The 22,370-nt window shown below is 48.6% G+C and overlaps 1 protein-coding gene across 1 annotated transcript in view; it reads left to right on the forward strand.

Moving 5' to 3' along the window:
- The first annotated feature begins 3,241 nt into the window (after positions 1 to 3,241).
- The window catches only part of RHEB (Ras homolog, mTORC1 binding), a 61,152-nt gene continuing 42,023 nt past the window's right edge, over positions 3,242 to 22,370 (forward strand). Inside the window, exon 1 of the mRNA XM_090047742.1 lies at positions 3,242 to 3,531. Within this exon, the coding sequence (XP_089903868.1) occupies positions 3,480 to 3,531 (52 nt within the window). The 5' untranslated portion in view covers positions 3,242 to 3,479. The remainder of the gene's footprint in view (positions 3,532 to 22,370) is intronic.

Consider the following 22,370-nt stretch of genomic DNA (forward strand, 5'->3'; position numbering starts at 1 on the left):
TATGTTCACAATATAGTCTGTGCTTGTCGGCCTGGCAGCACTTACCCACAATTGTGGTTGGTGTAATTTTATTTCTGAATGTCCTTGGATGAACGCAACAGTGCAGAAGTATTGTGGTACTGATTTCATGATTCATTCAAAGATAGAAAAAAAGCTCTAATTACTTTTTAACGCAGCTTTTGGCTCTATCAAATTCTACAGTTGGTGTAAGGTGGGAATTGGGGTTCACACACTTTGACAGGACTGCTTAATATGAACACCTTAGTTCAATTAAGAACTGTAGGTTATTGGATAAAAATTATAGTTTTCATGCTCATCAGATACTATAAGAAGTATATTTTAGAACCTTTTCCAAAAAATCCACATTTGGGTGGTTAAATAATATTTAAAATCTCCTTCAGACAAATGGCCTGGGAAATCAATGTACTGGCAGTCACTAACCTATATTTCTACTCTATTTAAAGTAAGACATACATTTAAGATTTAATGATGCCAGTATGCAGACAGATATCCAGACAGTGAGATTTTCTCAAACTTCCCCCTTTGCTTAGATTAATAAAGTGCTCTTTCAGTCCAGAAATCTATCTGTCTGCAGTACACAACTACATACAATGAGAAGCCATTAAGCTTCAATTTACTCAAATGATAGCTGTAACTATCATGGGCAGCTAGTGCTGGACACTATATTCTGATAGGATATGTTCCTGTGGGAAGAATGGAATAGATGATCTAAATCCCTAGCTGTGGTTTTGATTTGTTTTCACAAGATAAGAGGAAAATGGATCTTCCCATTAGTGGAAAATGTTAAATATTGGGCTAATGAAGAGAAAACAATTTGGCTTCTCTCTCACAATTTAGAACCTGTCCTATACTCGGTAGGCATATTTGTGTTACTAAACCAAAGAATAAGGGCCAAAATAAAAAACCGGTAGAATTCCCATTTTGCTTTACCACTGTACATTGTTTCATTTTATCTATTTTTTTCTGTATCATCATGTTATGTGTTAATTTTATTCAGAATGGTAGAAGGTATAATCTTATTGTATGCCTTTAACAAAACCATACATTATATGATGTTATTGTACATATTTTGTCTATTTTCTTGTACTGTTTTAGCCCTGCTGTAAATAAACTACTACTAGTCATGTTGGATGGAACCTGTTCATGGGCCTAAGAAGGATTGTGAAATTCAGAAGGTGTGGCGTACTTGGAGTGTATGGCAGATGTAGGTAGCCGACCTAAAACAGGTGTTGCCTTAACAGGGAGATGGCTCAGACTTAGTCCTGCAGCAGTCTGTTTCCTATCTCCTGAGTGATCTGCACTAAATGCAGATGCTGTTTGAGACTCTGTGTTGTGGACATTTGGGGCATCATTTTGAAAGAGGTTAAAGCTGTGCTGGTGTGTACCCTAACTCTGTATTTCCTAGTTTTCAGATGTAAGCCAAACTTCTGGGAAGACACAAGATGCCGCGAGGCAACACCAGTCTGCATTTACAAAGGATTTTGTTTTTTTTCCCCCCAGTTAATTTCTTATTTGAAACAGAAAAATACAAAATGTTATTTGTGGGAGACAGCATTAATGTAGGCCAACAGAATTACCACACAGGTTGGTGGCTGCCTCAGCTAAGTCCCTCCATTTTGCACTTCCTAGTGTCCGACATGAATTGTACTGATGTCGGCCACTGTTCTCGTGTATCTGTGTCACTGAACAGGCTCGCCTAGTCCCTACAAAGTCTCTACGTATGCTATGCAAGCTCTTGGGCACCTGTATCAGAAACAACCCCTTGCTGAACAGAGGCGGGCATCACAGAGAGCCCATGGAGTGTTGTCTCAACCTCTGCTGGAGAGGGGTAAGGATTTTGCAAGGCGGTATCTCTTACGGGGCCAGCTGTGCTTTTCGGATGATATTAAAAGAGAGGTGGCAAATTCACAGCCTGTGAATTAACAGCCATGCCAATGCTAGTCCGCTGGAGCTTCTGTATTGCTGCCATCAGATTCCTGCTGGCATGGGAGCGTTTCCCTCACCTTGGCCAGGGAGCCATGAACAACTGGGGCCTCTCGAGACTGGTGGTGGGGGAGGCAAGCAGTGATGGCTTGCAGAAGCTGGTGACAGTCCCCTACACGTTACCTATGTGGGGAGCACTTGCGCATTCCCCTCCACAAGGCACATCTCTAACCCCAAATAATAAATAGGGATTTATTATTTATTCTCTTTCATGATAGGGGTCACAATGTGTTGTTAAAACTAACAAAAGGAATCTTTCTTTTCCACGCAGCGCATCATTAAAGGGTGGCACGTGCGTGGAAACCAAGTTCGGCTCGGTTTAAAAAGGGCCTGGACAGATGCTTGGAGGAAAACGGGCATCCGGAGCTACCGAGTGTGGGAGCAAGGGGCACAGCCTCCGAATCCTAGCTTCCTAGACCTTAAATGCTGGAGGCTGCAAGTGAGAGAGGAACCGTGAGGAAAAACCCTCCCTGTCAGCATCGGTGCAACGCAAGAGACTGGGCAACAAGGACCTGGCGTCTGACCCAGTCCACGGCCATTTGTATGTCCTTAACACCTCACACATGCAAGGGGCCACATAGGAATTGCCCTCGTGGGCCTGAGCCAGGGACCCTGCTCCAGCTCTGGGAGGAGGTGGGCCATCCACCCTCAGGTCCTGTGGGGAGGGTTGCATGTAACGGCCCCTGCTCTGCCTCAGCCCTTGACCTTGAGTTTGTTACTATCAGTCCCTCACGCCAAGAAGCCCGCAAGGCATTTCAAAACTTGCATTTTTATTGTAAATAAAATTTTAACAAAATTATTTAAAAAAAAAAGTAACGGCAAAACGAAGTGTGTCTGAGGGCCCCGCTATGCGCGGGGCAGGGGGGAGAAAGACGACAGCGGGGCACTTTGGGGGGTGAGGGTGACTCCGCACACGGACAACCTGAACTGCGCCATGCGCCTAACGTGCCCCAGCGGCGGGGCAAGGAGGCGGGGTATCACTGCACGAACCGGCACAAGCGACCGCATGCGCAGTTCCACCAATGCCCCTCCCCGCCTCCCCGATTTTGAACCGAGCCAATGGTGGGAGTGGCCCCGCCTTCTGCCCCTCATCTCCTTCGCCCACCAATCCACAGCCGGGGCTTCCTACAGTCACGCAGCGGGCAGCCCAATGGGTGTCTAGGGGGCAGGGCGCAGGTGAAGCTGGGAATGACGCAGCGACTTTTTCGCGCGGCGCCTGCGGCCGGCTTTGAACGGCGGATCTCCCTCCCTCCCCCCCTTTCCTTTCCCCTCCCCCCGCCCCGGCCTGGTTCGTGACGCAGCGCGCGCGGGGGGTCACGTGACAGCGCCGCTGCCAGGCGCGCTCGCTCGGCCCGGCTGCATGTGTGAGGCGGCCGCCGCCGCCGCCGCCGCCGCCGGGGCCCCGCGCGATCCCGCCGCTCCGCGCAGCCGCCGCCTGTGAGGCGGGTCGGGGTCCGGGGCCGGGCGGGGACAAGATGCCGCCGTCCAAGTCCCGCAAGATCGCCATCCTGGGCTACCGCAGCGTGGGTGAGACGGGCCGGGGGTTTCCTGCGGGGGGAGGGAGGAGGGTGCCTGCGGGGGGGAGGGGCAGGGTCACATCCAGCCCAGCCGTCTGCTCGCGCCTCGCCCCATCCCCAGCCCCGCTGGCCTCCTGCTGCTGCCAAATGTCCATGCGTGACCCGAGGGAGGCACGGCTCCTCCCCGGCGCCGAGCGGGGGGGGCATCGGCCTCTCCCTGCGCGTAGCAGCTGGGGTCCTCCGGGTCGGGAGCGCTGGCAGGCCCTAGCCTGGGACACGGCTCTGAGACGGGTTTGTCTGTAGCCTTCCCCTCATCGCACCTTTAGTTTTATTTTACCTTCTGGAAACATCGTAGCACACATCGGATTTAAAGCGCTGCCCGAGGGGGCTGAAATGTCCTTGCTGGCCCTGGGAAGAGGTGGGATGTCGTTGAGCAGCTGGTGGCTGATCCGTGGGCGCGTGGCAGCGGTCAGCAGCGGTATCAAAGCGCGAGGAATCGTGCTGTATAGGAAACCCAATAATGCCTTTCATCAAATTGGATGCGAAAATCTAGATCTCTTGGTTTGGAAATGATCCCTTTTATTAGGCTGAAAAACGTGGTTTGAGATTTTCTCGGCTCATGCTGGCTGGGATGGGTGCCCCTCTGCGAGGGAGGGTGAGGGGGCAGGGAGGTTGTCCATGAAGGGTGGAAAGACTGGGGAGGTATGGGGGGAAATTTAGAAAACTCCTCACCCCCTTATCTCCTGACACAAGTTCAGTGACATGAAATAGGATAAAAACCTGAAACCAAAGGAAATTATCTTTCTCACAGTGTGGAACTAGACTGTGAAACTGCTTTCTACTTGAGATTTATCTTTGCTAGGCTGCAAGGATTGTAAATGCATGAGTGTAAGAGTATCCTGAGTTTTTTAACTTGGCGTTGGGGGCTTGCATTGTCAAGCCGGTCTTGCCACTAGGGATTAGGAAGCCTATTTTGGCAGGCGGTGAGGAATTATTCCATAGCTGCCTCTAGGAAGGTAACATGGACTCTTCCCAGCAGTGTTTTGTACCGGACTTGATGGATATTAGATCAGATTTGTCCCGGTAATTTCTTTGTTTCTATGACTTGTTCTATTGGCTAAACTTCCAAGTTGATCGATGTCCTTCTTAGGACCTTTAGTTGTTTCAGTGGATGCCGTTGTCTTCATTTAAAGTCCCTGCATGCTAAAAAGTGAGTTATGAGGTTTGTCTTTGATTACAGTTGGGGGGTTTTTTAATGCTAGGCAAACATCACTTACCCTCCTACATGCTTGAGCATCCCAACCATTTGAGCAATTAGAACTAAAGGGTTGCATCTCAACTCTGTTCTCTGCATTTCTGTGCACTGTTGGATCTGGCTCCCAAGAAACTTAGCCGTCAGTGCCCTAGATCATGAGCATGAATAAGAGCGGGCAGACAACCTCAGTGAGGATAGCAGCACTCTTTTCATTCATTTCCCTCCATCTTTATCTGGCTTGAGAATTATCCAGTGGCTCTCAAAAGAATAAATTGAGGCAACTTTGAAGATGGAGTAGCTCATATTTTCTAAGACCCCACAGCAATGCTGAATCAGAAGACAAAATAGAGCCAAGTTGAGCCTTTCTTGAGTATGTCCATGGGGCAAGGGGCGGACAGAACAATTGCCCCAAACTGACCTAGCCTAGAAGGGTATAGATCTAGTGTACCGATCATGGCAAGCTACGCCTTAACCAAAAGATCTCCATGTTTTTGTTTTGACTTAACTAAAATCAAAGTTGAAGTGGTCTAACTCTACTTTGTAGAAAAAGCTGCTCTTTCTCCGTAGATGTAAACAGGTGAATTAAAAACCAAGCGTATTCCCTCAAATGATGAATCAGTTCTTCCCAGTGGAAAGAACCCAGTTTCTTCATATTGTAATAGTCCAAATGATCTTGCTAACTGCAACTGCCTTCACTTTTTTTGGAGCAGGTAAAGAATCATTGTTTCCTATGCAGTAGTAGCACACAATGTTTGAATCTGTTAATCAAATTTGGACGTAAAATGTTTGAAAATGGTTACTTGTGCTACGTGAAATGACTGAATTTGAGTTTTGGATGCACTTCTCTGGACCTCTGAAGATGACAGCCAGTTTATTGAAACGCAGCAGGCATTGATCCGAAAATGTTTGTTCTAGGGATTATCTGATATGGACATATTTAAGTTTCCCACTGGCAGAACAGTCATTTCAATGTGTTCACTTGACCCAGCCTTGCAAGGTTGCTGTTCACGGTTTCCTATAATTCTCTGTTGAGCCTTTGGATTGAACTTTTTAAAGTTGCGAGCAGACAGATAGCTTGAGGTATGAACAGGAGTCCTGCTATCCTAGAAACTGGAACTTTACTTTGGATCAGCAATCTGAAATACCCTTTCTGGGTTTGTAGTTCTGAGAGGGAATCTAATTGAATTGCAGTGACCTATATTTGTGTGTGTTGGAAAAGGGTGCATGGGGTGGGGGGGAGAAACGGTTGTTTTGTGTTGTTTCCAGGCTACATTCTTTTGTGTAACTTTAAGGCTTTGCAGTATGCAGTATTTTTGGCTGAAGAAGTCCAGCCTCTGCAGTCTTATTGGATCCACAAGTCTAGGAACAGACAGGCAGTTATGATCAAGATGCGGAAAACCTGCATTGTAAGAAACTGGTTAGCCTGCAGTGATCAAGTAGCACTGTTGTACTACTATTAGGAGCTTGCATGCCATATAGGCTTGGTAGAGCTAACTAAAAGCCTCCACAGAAAATACTGTTTAAGGGCAAAAGTAGTGCTATACAGGCATACCTTGTTTTCTTGCACTTCGCAGATATTGCATTTTTTACAAATTGAAGGTTTGTGGCAATCCTGCATCGAGCAAGTCTGTCGGCACCGTTTTTCCATCGGTTAGCATTTTTTAGCAATAAAGTATTTTTTTAATTAAGGTATGTACATTGTTTTTTTAGACATAATGCTATTGCACACTTAATAGACTACAGTGTAGTGTAAACATAACTTTTATATGCACTGGGAAACCAAAAAATTCATGTGACTCGCTTTATTGCGATATTCGCTTTATTGTGGTGGTCTGGAACCAAACCCGCAATATCTCCGAGGTATGCCTGTAATTCCTCTCCTATCCTTGTAGTATGCACAGCGATATGACTGTTCCCTGATGAACTGCAGTGGTCGTGATTGAACATGCTGAGAAATCCAGCCAGTTCCTTAGGAAGATGCCTGTATTGTTTAGTGCTACAAACAGTATTACAGCTTTGCTTTTACGTTCTCTCTGAAAGATAGCACTTTGGCTAGCCTGGACTCCCATAACAGCATGACTAGGTATCCTTCAGTACTAAAGTGAAATGAATTAGTTGTTTTTATTTCCTATTAAATTGCCACTGTGGCTGTCCCTGGGCGGGGAAAAAACAGAAACCTATTAATGCTGTGGCTTGACTACATGATGGGTACTGCCTGTAGCATATCCATGGATGACTGGTGCTGCCTTAGTTGGGCGGGGGGCGGTATGTGCCCCCCCTGCGACCAATCCTGCTAACCGGGGGGGAGGGGTTTGCTGCTGCCCGGGGAGGGGGGTGTCCGCTGCTGCTCATCGCTACGGCTGTTTTCAGGAGCGGCTGCCCATCGCCTAAGTGGCAAACATGCACCCCCGTGCACCCCCTACACGTCGCCACTGGGCACATCAGAGCAATTTTGCAGAAACAGCTGAGAATCTGAAATTGGTATTTGGTGTTCATGATTTCTCCTGTGTTTTATACATATAGAAAATCTGCTAAAATCAAACAAATTTGAGGCCTGACTTGAACTTTCATTACAGTGGACCTACACCTATCCAGCTGGAGTTCAGAGGTGTTGCTGGAATGCAAAATGGCTGCAGCCAACAGGAAACTGAAATGAGACTCAGATGTCACTTTTAATTGAGACTCTTGATTTTGATGGGCTTTACGACTCGGTGGTAAAACTTGCTGCAGTGTACTTGTTAGCAGTAGCTGGGAGCACTAGAGGCAGCATGTTCAGCTGTAAGATCAAACCACAGCGAGGTTATTTAAGGACACTGTGCCAGGATTAACTCTTGCTTTGCCTGCTTCTCATTCCACAGGCACAACGCTTAAAGACTTTTTCTGCTTGCAGTTTTCTGTGTCCTGCAGTTGTGTTCACTCAGCCAAAAAATAACATCTTCTATGAAGGGAAAAGGCCTTTTGATTTAAAATGTAGATCCTGGCATTGCTGTCTTCATAAAGATGAGCATCTCTGGTTTTAGATACTATGCAGAACTTGCAGATACAGGCATTGTAAACGCTTCTGTGAAATTCAGTGACATGGAAGCAGCTGGTAACCTCTGGCTACTTCAATGCAGCTATTTAATTGAAATTGGAATAGTTAGAAAAGCAAATACATATGCCATGCTGTAATGCTTCAGAGCAGTTCCTTGTGGCTTTCCTTGCAGGTGACATACAAGAATCTATTTTAAACATTGTTTGATAATTTAGCAAGTGCCCTACTTAGTTCTCTGGCTAAGGAGTGGCTGATCCTGATGATATAATTGGATCTGGGCATATGATGGTAGACAACTTTGCAGTGATATTTAGTGTTAGCGGTGGGTGGTTCAGAAGTTGAGCGACTTGTCATACAATTGGTTTTTAAACTTCCACCCTAGCTATGGCTGGAAGGGTTCCTCTGTTCAGTGACTTCTTGCTATGCCCCATCCTGTGAAAGCACTCAGTCAGGCACAGGTGTGGAGCAGAGACTTGCCTGGAGCATGGCGGTAGATCGGGTGTTTGTTACTTAAGAGCATGTTTTTACATGCATGTCCACTTTTTTTTTTAATTTGTTAGTTCTGTGCCATATAGTAAAAAAGCATGTGTAACTGATGGCTCCTGTCCATGCAGCATGAGTTTGGGGAATGTTCTATTATTAGTTGGAGCCAGAGATGTGGGGGAAAGGACTTGTTCCAGTTTTAACTTTCATGCAGTGTTGAAATTGGGGCTGTCCAACTCCTAAGTAGCTGAGGACTGCATGCCCTGTGGTGTGTACTAGCAGGGGTTGCCCCAGTGAGCATGCTACATGCCCTCCCCTGCCGCATTGCATATCTGGATGCCCCCGCTTCCCCCTCCTCCCCCCCCCCCATCCCCTATCCCACTGCACCACATACCTGGGCATCTATGCTCAGCTTAAGCTCCTTTGTCCATGAGCTCCCCCAACACTGTGCGTTGTGCCAGGTGGCACCATCCCACTCCCTGTGATAGGGAAGCGGAAGCCAGAGGGAGAAGGGGCCCAGAGAAACAGCAGCCAGAACAGTGATTGGGGAGGGGTAGATGCCCAGGGGGTTGCCATTTACCCCTTTGTGCTGCCATTTGGAGAGCTCTGGTCTAAATAGCATTTTCCATGCTCCTGGAATAAAAACATTAAGGTCTCTTGCTTAAAAATCCAAGACATAGTAGCAATTAAATTTCTTCCTATAGCAGCCCAAATAAGAGTTCACATGGAGGGTTTTTCCAATTTTTGGGAAGACTTGGCAGATCTCTACTGTGCAGTAGAGAACCAAGTTTTGCATTGCTCTTAATGTCTGCACTGCCTGTATGTCTCACCAGGAAGCAACATAGTAAGGCAGGGGTCAGAAACCTATGGCACATGTGCAGAAAGTGGCGCATGGCATGGTTTTTATTGGCATGCAGACTGCTTCCCACCCCAAGGGGTAGGAGAGTTGTGCCCAGATGGAGCAGCACGTGGGTGCCTGGGAACAGCCTTGTGCTGCTGCTGACCCGTGCCGCCAACCCCTGGCGTAAGAACCCCTGGCTCCAACCCTAGCCTGGCACCACCACCGGCCCTGGGCTAGGGACTGTTGATGCCCTGATGGCCCTGGCCCCAGCCCTGTGCTGCTGGCCATGTGCCGCTGGCAGGCCCCAGCCGGAACCACCGTGGGTTCCAGCCCAGCGTCAGCACCGGGATGGAGCCGGGGCCCTGGCTCCATCCTGGCACTGCAGATGGCCCCGGCCACGTGCTGCCAGTGGGCCTGGTCCCAGCCGGCACCACTGGTGTGGCCGCCCACCACAGCCTAGTGCTGCTGCTGGGCTGGGGCCCGGGCCCATTCCGGCACTGCTGGCGGGCCCAGCCACATGCTGCCAGCGGGCCCGTCGCTGGCTGGGGCTGCCAACTGCCCCAGCCCAGCCCAGTGCTGCTGCTGGGCCAGGGCCATTGGCAGCATGGGGATGGGGCTGGGGCTGCGGATCTGTGCTGGCTCCACCCCCATCCCGGCACTGCTGACAGCCCCGTGCTGCCAGTGGCCCCGGCCCTGTGTGGGCCCAACCCCAGCCAGCACCAGTGCCTCCGCTGCTTCTGGCCTGGGGCTGTTGGCAGTGCTGGGATGGGGCCAGGGCCTGCACAGGCCCCAGCCTCATCCTGGTGCTGCTGACAGCCCCAGCTCTGGCCACATGCTGCCACCAGGCCCGGCCCCAGCCCTCGCCGCCGCTGCTGCTGGCCCCAACCCAGTACTGCTGTCAGGCTGGGGCCATCAGCAGCATGGGGATAGGGATAGGGCTGGGGCTGTGGACCTGCGCGGCCCCAGCCCCAGGCTGCCACTGGGCCCCGGCCCCATCCCAGTGCCCCAGTGGCCTCCACCTGCTGTGTGCTCATGCTTCTGCTGTGTGTGACCTGCTTTGTACTCCTCCACCCTCATTTTGCTTTTCTGATATGCCAGCACTCTGGCACCTTTCAAGGTAGACATTGTGTTTTTTTGGGCGCTCCAGCCAAAAATGTTGCCTAGCCCTGTAGTAAGGCATATGGAAGTAATAATGTATGTACTGGGCAAAAGCTGGTTATTTCTGTCTTAAAAAGAGTGTAAAACTTAGCATTTAGTGTGATGGAAGCACCAAGCAAAGCATTGGTATTAGAGATGCATATATTGGTTGCATATAAAATTGGCACTTATAAAAGGAAAATTAACATTATTAGCAATAGGCCTTTTTTTGTGCTCAGCCAGGAATGCAACCTGGCAACTTTGAGAGCGGTGTCTGGCCATTAAGTCTGTGGGAGGGATGGGGGTGGAGCAGATTGAGGCCCCCATAGTGAGGGAGGGAGTGGGTCAGGGGCTGGGGCAGGTGCTGCTCAGTCAGGGTGGTGAATGGGACCCTGGGAGTGGGGTGGAGCTGCAGGCAGCTTGTCCAGAGTGGGGGAGACGACAGCCCCTGCCATTATACACACCCCTGGGGGAGGCATGGGGGGCATGTCTCCCTGGATTTGTGTGCAGGGCAAGGGCAGGCTGTGGGCTCAGGCTAGGGGCTGTGAGGGCTGGGCTTGGGTGTGTTCTGAGTGGGTGGGGGTGGAGCAGGTGGTGGCAGTGTTTGGGAGGGGGGCTACAGGGTGACTGTAGCCTGCCCCCCTGCTGGGAAGTGGCTGGCACAGCCCCTGGCCCCGAACCCACAGTGGGGAGCCTGACTCTCACCCTACACACAAATTCAGGGGGCACATGCCCCTCATGCCACTGCATGCCCCCGGGGAAGGCAGTGGCTGCTCCCCCATGCTCTCTGGACGGGCCACCTGTGGCTCCGTCCTGCTCCTGCTGGGGTCGCATTCACCGTCCTAGCTGGACAACACCTGCCCCACTCACTCCCTCACTGTGAGGGCCTCAATCTGCCCCCCTTCACTCCTCCCCACACCCCTTTTCCCCCACAGACTTACCAGCAGGGACCTGCTCTCCCAAGATGCCAGGTTGAATTCCTGTAAATCTGCTATTGGATTGGTATTGGCGGATTATGGCTGGTTAATAATTGGCCATCGTTATCGGCCAAAAACTCTTTATTGGTGCACTCCCAATTGATGTGTAGTAGGGCTGTGCAGAGCAGGTAATATTCGATTTGACAGCCATGTCGAATATTAAACTGGGTCCCGCTTTGATTTGCTGTCCACTTTGAGTCAAAGTGGGTGCACTTTGTCTCTGTTGAAGCTCAGTCGAATATTCAAGCTGCTTCGACTTCCCCATAGGCTATAATGGGGAATGTTGAAACAGGCTATAACTTTGGTATTTCTTGTCTGATCTTCATGAAATTTGCAGGAATGGTAGCTCCTGAGGAGCCCACAAAGCGTGCCAAGGTTCAACAAGATAGGTTCAGGGGGTTCACAGAAACAGCACCCCAAATTCTTGAGAGAACCTCCTGTGACTTCTGTGTGGAAAGCCACAGGGAGCTCAGAACTGCAGGCTTGCTAGCCCCTGAGGCGCCCACAGAGCGTAGCAACTTTCACGGTGATAGGTGCAGGGGTTTGGGGGAAACTGCACCTTAGAGTGCTAACAGGTAAAACACGTGATATAGATGGAGTGAGGAAGGCAGCATTCTGTCTGCACCTGGCGCTTGGGGACCCCGGCAGCGGGAGGTTCACTTTGAGGACCACCAGCTGCTCCCCCAAACCAGGATCCAAGCGGGTGCGGTGGGGTGTCACAACATCCGCAGCCACGCTGAACACCCTCTCGCTTGGCCCAGTGGTCGGTGGACAGGACAGGTATTCCCGGGCAACTGTGGCCAGATCGAGCCACATCGGGCTGTGGGTTGCCCAGTAGGCCAAGGGGTCGCAGTCCAGGGGCTCCACAGGCTTGGCAAGCTAGGCAGACACCATGGTGTGAGGGCTGTCTGCCTGATCCTGGGGTCTGGTGGCTCTGGACCCCCTAATGTTTGCCATGGCCTTAGCCCATATTGGCAGCGCCTGTGGTGGAGGGCAAGCCTGGCTCGTGGATAGCAGGCTGGGTTCAGGCAGTGGATCCCCCTGTTCCACTTCCCTCCCCCTCTGCCGTTCTGCCTCTGTCACTTTCTTAATAAGCACCTCCCTCCAGTGACTCAGTGTTTTGCTGCCACATATGGTGCCCTTCACCCTTGGGTCACAGATGGCGGCCCTTCACCCTTAGGTCGCTGTGTTGGACCCTAAGGGTTCAAGCCTTTTCCTAAGGCCCTCCTTCAGCTGCCTCACCAGTGCCTGCACATCTGGTGACAGCGGCCTGCCCCAGCCAGGAACATTGGCCCCCAGGAAACTCTCCGTTTGACTGTGGAGCTGTTTCACTATGGGGACCACCTGGCTGAGGAAGGCATCAGCAGCCCTGAGGGTCTCAGTGGCTTCAAGGAAGGGCTTGAGGACCAGCAAGATCTGGGAGATGGCATCCCACTCAGCTTTGGTCAGGGGGCCGCTGATCCCAATCTCCCCAACAAGGCCAGCTCCTGGACGGCCTTCTGTTGCTCCACCAGCCTCTCGAGCATCAGGTATGTGGAGGTCCACCGAGTCTCCACGTCCTGGATGCTTCTGCGCTGTGGGACATTTAGCTCTGCTTGTTTGTTCTGCAGCATCTTGTCCCCCTTGATGCTCCAGTGGAAGTAGCCTGCCACCTTCCTGCATCTGGAAACAAGCCTGCTGGTGTTGCTGGCACCATCACCGGCAGCCCTGTCTCCCTCCAAGGCATCCCTCACAATCAGATGTAAATTGTGTGCCACACGGTGAATACCAGCAAAGTTGGCATTGTGGACTGCCTTGACCACATTGGCCCTATTGTTCATGACCTTGAAGCTGCAGGTGAGCTCAGCCTGCCCAATGCCTAGCCACCCCTGTGCGAAGCGGTTCATGGCTCCCCTTATCTCTGCTGCTGTGTGGGACTCATCCACCACCTTGGCGTGAAGCAGAGCCCGCTGACAGCCTGACTGGCCACACCAGTGCTCTGTGAGGGAGAGGTACGCATGGTCTCCACCCCAGCTGCTCCAGATGTCCGAGGTGAAGTGTATAGTCATCTGCAGACCTGCCTTATGCAGCTCCTCCCTCAAGTGCTCCCTGCATGCTTCATATAGGGAGGGCACCACCATCCTGCTGAAGGTGGTGTGTGCAGGCATCTGGTAGGATGGAGCCAGCAGTGCCAGGAGCCGCCTGAACCTTGGCTGCTCAACAAAGGTGAAGGGCTGGCCATCCAGAGCAAGTATCTCCCCAATGGTCTGGGTGACCTTGCTCACATTTGCAACTGGCCCCTTTTGCCCCCAATGTTCCAGGGTGCCCTGCCTCTGCTGTGGGGGGACGGGGGCTGTGGAGCGAGTGGGGCCGTTCCTGTGGCAAAGGGGTGGTACCTGCAGAGATGATTCAGCATCCCCGAGGTGGTCATGTGCTTTTGTTCCCTTGCCCCGGATGATTTTGGCTCGGCAGTGCACACAGATAGCAAATGCGGGATCATCTGCCAGCTCATAATGATCCCAGACTATGCTCGTACACTAGGCCTTTCCCTCTGGCGTACAGGTGCATCTGTGGATGCTGCTGAACTCTCCCCCTCTTCAGCAGTCAGAGGCACAGCAAGAGAAAGAGTGGACTCAGCTGAGCCACTTGCCTTCACCTATATAGAGGCACCTTCTGGAGTGCCTTCTGGGACAGACCTTGTGGCTTGAAAGGAAAAAACCTGAGGGGTGTCGAGCACAAACTCGACTGATTTTCCACCCCCCCTTGCCAGGGCACTGAGATCCAGATCCAGCGCCAGCTCTTCTTCTGGCGCGGGAAGGCTCAGCATAGGCAGTGACACAGGGGTGGAGCGTGCTGCTGTGCTGGTTGCAGTTCTGGTGGGAGAGGTTGTGGCTGCTGTGCCCGGACATGAGGGAGTCTCAGGCACAGGCAGTGGCTCTGGTGGCACTGCTGCTCCCCTCTCTGTACTGCTTGTAGCAGCCTCATCCCTTGTAGCGGGAGGAAAGAGGCTGCGTCTGAGTCTGGTGGGGGGAGAAACTGCAGCTCTCCCGCTTGCACCCCCCCTTGCTCCCCTTCGTGCAGGCTGGCCACTGTGGCCACCTGCCATTCCACCCCGCTTCATAATGTGTTCTTTCGTATGTAAACTGGGACCTCTAAGTGTGCCGTGCACCGCGGATTAGATTTCTGGATGTTATGTAAATGCGTTTGTGTGTGTAGATAATATATTGAGAAGAATTGGTGTGGTGGAAAGTATGAATGATGTATTAAAAAAAAATACATATAAACTAAATTCCTATATATAGAATAGATCCTAGGCTACTATTAACCCTATCCAATATAAGCGTAAACTTATATGAAAAATAGTTATAAAATAAAAGCACCAAGTTCTCAGAAATCCCTGTTGCCAGTATTGCAAGCAGGGAATCCATTGAAGATAAGGGCTTCCAGTCAGCGTGGTCTGATGCAGAGGTGCTGGAGAGCGCCAGCAGCTCAGAAACGGACCCCAAGGCAGAAAGCAGGGAGCTGAAAAACTGCTGCCTTTTATGCATTTTCTCTGGCCCTCCCCCAGAGCACTGGGATTGGAATGCTCAGAGAATGCTGACGGGTCACTGGCCAGCCACACATCAGTCATGAAAGCACTCCTTCCCCCTCTCCCCCTCCCTCCCCTTACTTTCCTCCCCCCCCCCCCCCCCCCGGAATCCAGTATAGGCACGGCGAATATTTGACCCTTGTCAAATATTTGGCTCGCGCTATTAATATACAACTTCCGGTATTGGATTTGACAGTTATTGGACCAGCTGCTATTCAACTCAACTTTCACTTTTCAAGGTCGAATATGTCCAATATTTGTCAAATTGAATATTAAGTCGAAGCTTTGCACAGCCCTAATGTGTAGTGACTTTAGAGAGTTAATTGGTGTATGGTATGTCATACCGTTGTGCTTGTGAAAGCAGTATAGATACGGCTAAGGTTTTTGGGCAAATCTCAGTTCTTCTATTTAAAACCAAGCCGAAAACTTACCCAAATTGTTACCCAGTTTCTGCTTCAGAGTGAATCTTAATCTCTGTCATACTCAGATTCAGGTTTGAGACGCACTGTTTTCTTAAAGACTTCATTTATCACTAGAAACACTTTCATCAAATCACTGGAACATCCCGGAAGTACAGGGGCCAACCCACTGTGCGTACTGGTATCTAAAGTCTGTCTGCCTCTCTATTTTGACTGCATGTGAAAGAAAGTGACTTAAGAGCAAAGTGGCTTTTTGACAAGTTCCTATGAAACCCAGAACTGGAAATCTTGTAGAATAGGACCCGCAGCAGTATTTTGCTCGCTGCTGTTGAGGACTCCTGTCAAACAGCATCCAACGAGTTGTCTTTCTGTGGTTTAATATATATTTGTTGAAGGTACCAAAACTTGAAAGCCAAACTGCTGTTGTTCTCTTGCCTCTTACAGTGAGGCTGTGGGCACATGTAACATTTGAAGTGTTTTGAAAAGGGAGTGTCTAGACATTTATGCTGTCTTTAGTACCACAAACATGGTATATTTGGTGTACCTGCAGTGGCAGAGGGGGCTGTAAAGCGGCATCAGCCAAAGTAGTTCTCTGCCGTGCTCTGATGCCACAATAGCAGATGCAGCCCCTTCTGTCCCTGCCAACAGTTAGAAGCTGCTATATACTATGTAGCGATACAAATGAATGTGCATCTATAACCTATTCCAGTCATTGTTCAAGTGTTGTACTGAGATTTAAACCGTTTGTATCATTCTGTAGCCTCCATAGCAATCAGCCTTCTTTGAAATAAAAGAGCATAGATGAATTTGGCTATTAACCACTAACACTATTTAGCAATATTTGCATGGTAATTTAGTGGGGCATGTCTGGTTAGTTGCAACAGCTTCTTGTCCTGCATTACGAAAATACCGTTCAGATATCAGATGTCATAAAAATGTATTTGTCTGGGCTCTTGAAGCAGCTGTGATAAACAATGGAAAGTTGTTTAGTTGCACAAAAGTAACTAGCAAAAAACCTTTACATTGGTTTGCATTGCTTCAAAAGGAATAGATTTTACCTTGAGGCTTGATCCTGGTATTTGATACCTGTGTCCTGTCTGAGCATGAAAGCTATTCCAAAATAAAATAGGATTTGAATTTAAGCAGAAACATGCATTTTTAATTAACTCCTGTAGACACACTCTACATGTCTTGGAAAACTAACAACTATGCTTGCTTTGAGTTAACACTTATGGAAATGCACCTTTTTTTTAAATGAATAGGCTTCCTTCATCTTGTCATTTGGCATTCAAATAGGACTTAGATGACTGAACCCTTTAATTTTTATTCAGAATATCTTTCTTATAAGGGCCAGGAAAAAAGTAGTTGCATTTCTATATCAAATTGGCCTTATACGTTCTTGTCTTGCATTTAAGCAAAGAGCTGCCAAACCAGTGTAGTTCTTCTAGACAAATAAACTCTCCATCCACTCCAGCTTTCAAGTGGGTAAGGCTCTTGACTAAGTAGGCACTAATGTGGGTACATTCTTGTAAAAGCATAATTTGAAGGACTTTATGAAGCAATGTCAAGCAATCTTAACATGTCTCCTGGTCTTCTAACTCCTTTCTTTCTGAATAGAAGTTTCTTAAACCTTACCATCCACATACTTTATGCAACCTGTGAAGGGAGACAGAATAGAGAGGAAGTGAAGAACCGTTAATGATTTGCTTGCAATGGAAGCAAACTTGCTATAAGATAGAGGAAGATGGGAATTATAGGAAAGTAGGGTTAGAAGGGACCTTACAAAATCATTTAGTCCAGGCCCCTGCTCAAGGCATGATCAAGCCTGACTAAACTATCCCAGCCAAATGTCTGTTCAACCTGTTCTTGAAATTTCCAAGGATAGAGATTCCACAGTTTTTCTAGGTAGTTTGTTCAAGTATTTGATCATCCTCCTTGTGAGGAAGCTCTTCCTAATCTCCAACCTAAATGTTTCCCTGTTGCAGCTTCAGGCTATTGTTCCTAGTCTTGCTTTCTACAGCTGCAGAGAAAAGCCCATTTCTATCCTCTCTGTAATAGCTCTTCAGGTATTTGAAGACTGTTGTCAAATCCCCCTCTGTCTTCTCTTCTGCAGACTAAATAACGCTAGTTCTTTTAGCTTTTCCTAATAAGTCTTGCCTCCCAGGCCCATATTTATTTTTGTTGCTCTGCACTGGATTCTTTCCAATCTGTCTACATCCTTCTTGAAGTGTGGGGCCCAAAGCTGGACACAGTATTCTAGGTGAGGCCTTACCAGCATGGAATAGAGCAGAATTATTTCCCTTGATCTGCAAGTGACACTGCTATTAATACAGCCTGGCGTGCTGTTTGCTCTTTTGCAACAAGAGCACACTGTTGGCTTCTATTCGGCTCCGTTGTAACACTCCCAGGTCCTTCTCTGCAATGCTGAAGCCTAGCTAGTCATTCCCCAGTATGTATTTGTGTATGCAATTATTCTGTCCCAAGTGCAGGACTTTGCACTTGTTCTTGTTGAGTCTCATCTCATTGGGTTTTTTTTTTTGACTATTTCTACAGTCTTTCCAAGTTATTCTGGATCCTGGCCCTGTGCTCCAGGGTCTCTGCAACTCCACCCAACTTGATATAAACTAGTAAATCTTGATTGGTGTGATTTGCCTCTTGACAGGTGCCCTGCCCCCTGGTTGCCATCTTGGGACCAAAAGTCCCAGTCCCAACCCTTACCCCTGGAAGTACTCCTTTTAGGAAGAGGGGTTTGCCGTCTTGGAACTGGAAAAAAAACCAAATCATACACTAAAAATCAAGCATCTATTGTAACATATTTTTTTAAATATTTTTGTCCTTATTTATGTGCGTTTGCATAGTGTATATAGAGGAGAGAGAAAAATAGCTCAAAATAAAGACTTACTCTTGTGTATTGTGTGTGAGGTGTGGTTGGGGAGCTGGATGTGTGTATGCGTAGGAGGTGGGTTTTGTGGGGGTGGAGGGCAGAGATGATCCCAGCAGGGTGCAGGGCCTGGGGCAAAGCAGCCTGTGCAGGGCGCCTCTCCCTATCCCACGCCACGCTTATGCTGGGGAGTGAAAGTCCCAGCACACTGGATGTGGCAGGAGGAACGGTGGCCGGAACTTAATGGCCCAACCTGCTGGGCAGGTGGGTGGGCTAAACTGCAACCATGGCCTTTCTGCCTGGCTCTGTGGGGCTCCCCAAAGAGCTGGGCCTGGGGTTGTTGTCCCAATTCCCCTCCCCCCCCCCGGACGGCCCAGGTGTGGGGAGTTGTGATTGTGTGGGGGAGGGTGTGGTTGTGGGGTTTGTGGGGGAAGATGTGTGGATATGGTGGAGTGTGTGTGTGTGGGATGCACACACATGCCCCTGGGTGACAAGCTTTTCTGCACACAGTGCTGGGCACACAGGCCCACTGAGCTCAGGCTGTGCGTGCTGCTGGCAACAGCTTGTAGCACCCATGGCCCTGGCTTTTGGAGCCTCTGCTCTGCCTTCCCCTAGTGACTGGGGACACCTGGGTCCAGGCCTGGTGATGTAGCTTGAGCAGCCTGTCGTAGGAAGAATAGCACTTTCATCACATGGCAGAACTGTCATGTTTCCACCATTATGGCTTGGCTATATATGCTGCTTGTACACATAACCCCCCCCTCCTGCCCCTGGGCGTGCTTTACTGGAAGCAGCAGCGCATTTCTTTGACATGGCTCCGCAGTATCTGTATAGATCAGGTGCTTCAGCAGGGCTTTTGGGTGCTTTTAGCTAAAGCTGATTCAATCAGCTATTAGATAAAAGCACCAAAAAAGTCCAACTGAAGTGCCTGATCTATACAGATGTTGGGCGTGCCGGGTCCATGTAAAACTATGCCTCTTCTGGGCATGTGCTGGACTGGGCGCAGGAGCGTGTGTAATTTAAAGTGCCGGGTTTTTTGTTTTTTTGTAACATCTGCAAGCAACCCTAGAGCATATTTAGTTTCTTTAATGTACTGCTATTACTAACCATCTGCAAAGTGTTTTCTCGTCTCCCAGTCCTGTTTCCACTCCTGTGTGATTTGTTGACCTCAGCAGCCCTGAAGGATCTTAACTTCATGCTCTTCTTAACAGTTCTGTGCTCTGCAGATGGATCAGGAAATGTTTAGAAACACAGGTGATCTTAGAGCTTTCCTGCCTCTTGTTTCTGGTATTATCTATCCCTCCCTCCCCTATTGAAAATACTGCTGGCCTCAGAATCTCACCTGCTCCTCTGGCATTCCAGTACATTCATTAACTGGCGCAGCAGTGTGCTACTGAATATGATTTAGTTTCACTCGGCTGCTTCTGCTAGAACCGTTAGACAGATGCTGTGTGCTAGTGTGTGTACTAGTAAAGTAGAACTGAAAATACATAAATTATGCCCTTAAACTGGCATAGCAAATATCAAAGGCCCCTTGACCCCATCCCACAATGAATGCTATTAAAAAGTAGTTGTGCAACGATAGATTTAATGATGGTGCAAATAAATATAACAAGTGACTAACTACAATATGACTACAGGTTGAACACTGGGCTAGTGACCACCAGCCTTGGTAAGAACTTAATTCTAAAAATAACCAGTGTAGCAATTTCCAGGCAATCACAAGTTGGAGGCCAAGAGTGTGCAAGGAACGTTATCTAGAAATAAAAACTGGACTACCACTTGGATGATGCTAAAAGCCATCACCTGAAGGAAAAATTGTTTTTAGGGCTTGTTTTGATACTATTTGTAATGACTTTTAATTGAAAGTCACAAAATGGCAAGTACCACTAAGGGTGTCTTTTGTGTCAAAGTTGCGTGCTTTCAATACAGGAGAAAGACTGCGATCATCTTTATTCTGGCATTTTATTTACTGTCTGAAACCCTAGATGGGGTGGGGGGGGGTGAAGGAGGGAATATTTGCACTTTGCAGCTGTTAGGCAAAAAGCATCTGACATGTGCCTCTAAGAAAGATACAAAAGCAGTACAAAGCTCAAATTCTTTCGATTTTGATCTTGTCAAAAATCCAACAGAAGGAAGTGCTACTAATCTCCATGTTTAAACGTGGTCTGATTTGCTGTATTAATCTTTAAAATGTTTCTAACCTTAAATAAATGATAAATGAGGCATCTGTTTTGCCATGTAGACCGTGGAAACTGTTGACAACCTTACAAATTTTGATTTTGTCCCCACTAGAAGGAGGTTAGATCTGGAGATCAAGGTAAATACTTGGAAAATGCTTGTCTAGGTGACACTTGAGAATGCTTGGTCCAGGTAAATTGAACCAGGCATATTTCATTTTTTGGTGAAGTTCAGCATCTTCAGTCTTTTGACATTGGCAGAAGGTTCAGGGAAACAAACTGCGTGTTTGATTACATAGCACTGGAGTTTCACTTCTGAAAATCAGTGTCGAGGTCAAAGTTTAATTGGGAGTATCACTGGCTTTGCAAAGCTTACAGGCTAGTGCATGGTTGCTTGAGGCCTGTACTCTTATTTTGTAGTCCAGCTGTTTCCCTGTTCCAGAGATCTTGACATGGCCTGGTGTGAAGAGGGCAGTTGAAAAGTTTTTAGTCAAGGTGTTTTTTGGGGAGTTCTTGCTCCTAGGGCCTAAAAAATGTTTGGGAGTTGAAAAATAAATCTGAGGCTGCCAGAAGGGGGAATGTCTTCTTGCTTCTTCCTCTTCAGTCTTGGCCTCGTCTTGGCCTCGTAGAGATCGTCTGGCTTGCGGTAGTAAGGTGTCTTTGAGCAACAGGACGTTTGTTGAGTGGAGAGGGAAGGGAAACCATAGTATGTTAACTTTAACACTGCAGAGTTGACATGCTCTTGAATGCATCTTATCAAGACCCTGCATCACAGACAGACTTGGAAAAGTTCTAGCAGTTTCAATCATACAGACCTGTACTAGGAAAATTGTTGCTGAAAAAGGTAGTAAGAGAAGAACTGAGTAGATCAGGATGATTGTGCTTCAAAGGGGCCACTTTGCAGCTCAGCTGGAGCACCACTGCAGTCCTTTGCAGCTGTTTCTGGCTGTGGCTACCTCTGGTTATTTTGCAAAACTTCACCTTTGCAAGGAGGTAAGGACCTCAACCCTGGGAAGTATCTGGGTTCTAGTGTGCTTTCGTGCAGGGCTGAGCTGCTGTTCACCTTGCCACTTAGTTCGTATCCCCCCCACAAAAGCTGTGTCCAAAGCCCTAAGGCATTTGGAATGTACAAGGACCATATATGGCCTCGGCAAACCTGAAGGCTGGTGTTTGCTCTTAATGAGATTCAGTTCTCACCTGGCTGGTATGCTTCATAGTTGTGCAAGAGCATGATTACATCTGACTAAAGTTTGTAGGAGTGACTACTACAATCCTTTTGTCTCGGTATATCAAGTGAGGTTTTTTCACTGCAGACCTTCTAAGGAGGGAAGTTCATCACTTTTTTTTCTTCCTCTCCATATTGTGTTACAGCTGTTATAAGGAAACTGATACAAACTTGAGGGTGTTTGTATCTCTGATAAGGAGGAGTAGAGCTGTGGGGAAATGCTGCCCCCTGCTTCCCCCCACATGTGCACACATTCCCAAGACTGGTGCCTCCTTCTGGGAAAGGCAAAGGGGAAGCTGCTACTGAACTCTTCTGTGATCAGTTGGAAGGAGCCTGGCAGCATACAGGCAGTCATTACATACAGGCCCCAACGATCAACCTGGAAGATATTTTTCCTGGAGTGAGGAATTGAACAAACACTTGTACACACCTAATTTCTATGAGGAGAGCAGCAGTTCTCCCAGTAGAAAAGGCAGGCATGTACATGACCCTACTTGGTCCTACATGGTACATGTAATATTTTTCTCAGTAGCCTAATGGGAGTTGTTAACAGTACAGTTACATAGCATTGAAGCACTTCAGCACCTTGTGGAGAATCTCTTGGCTCTTCCAAAATGCCATCCTATGGTTGCCCTTGCTGTTCGGTGGTTCAGCATTCATAGTTTCAGGTATTCGCGAATGCTGAACCCTCATCTTAAATACACTTCACACTATCTCCACTGCCACTGCTCCTGCCACTGCCGCCGTGCTCCCACCGTCACCAGTGCAGCCAAACGCCATCCTATGATTTCCCTTGTTCGTGGGTTTGGCATTCACGGTTTCAGATATTTGCAAATGCTGAACCCACAT

Source organism: Crocodylus siamensis, chromosome 5 (genome assembly GCF_052110815.1).
Source record: "Crocodylus siamensis isolate JL-2025a chromosome 5, ASM5211081v1, whole genome shotgun sequence".
In the NCBI taxonomy this organism is placed as follows: domain Eukaryota; kingdom Metazoa; phylum Chordata; order Crocodylia; family Crocodylidae; genus Crocodylus; species Crocodylus siamensis.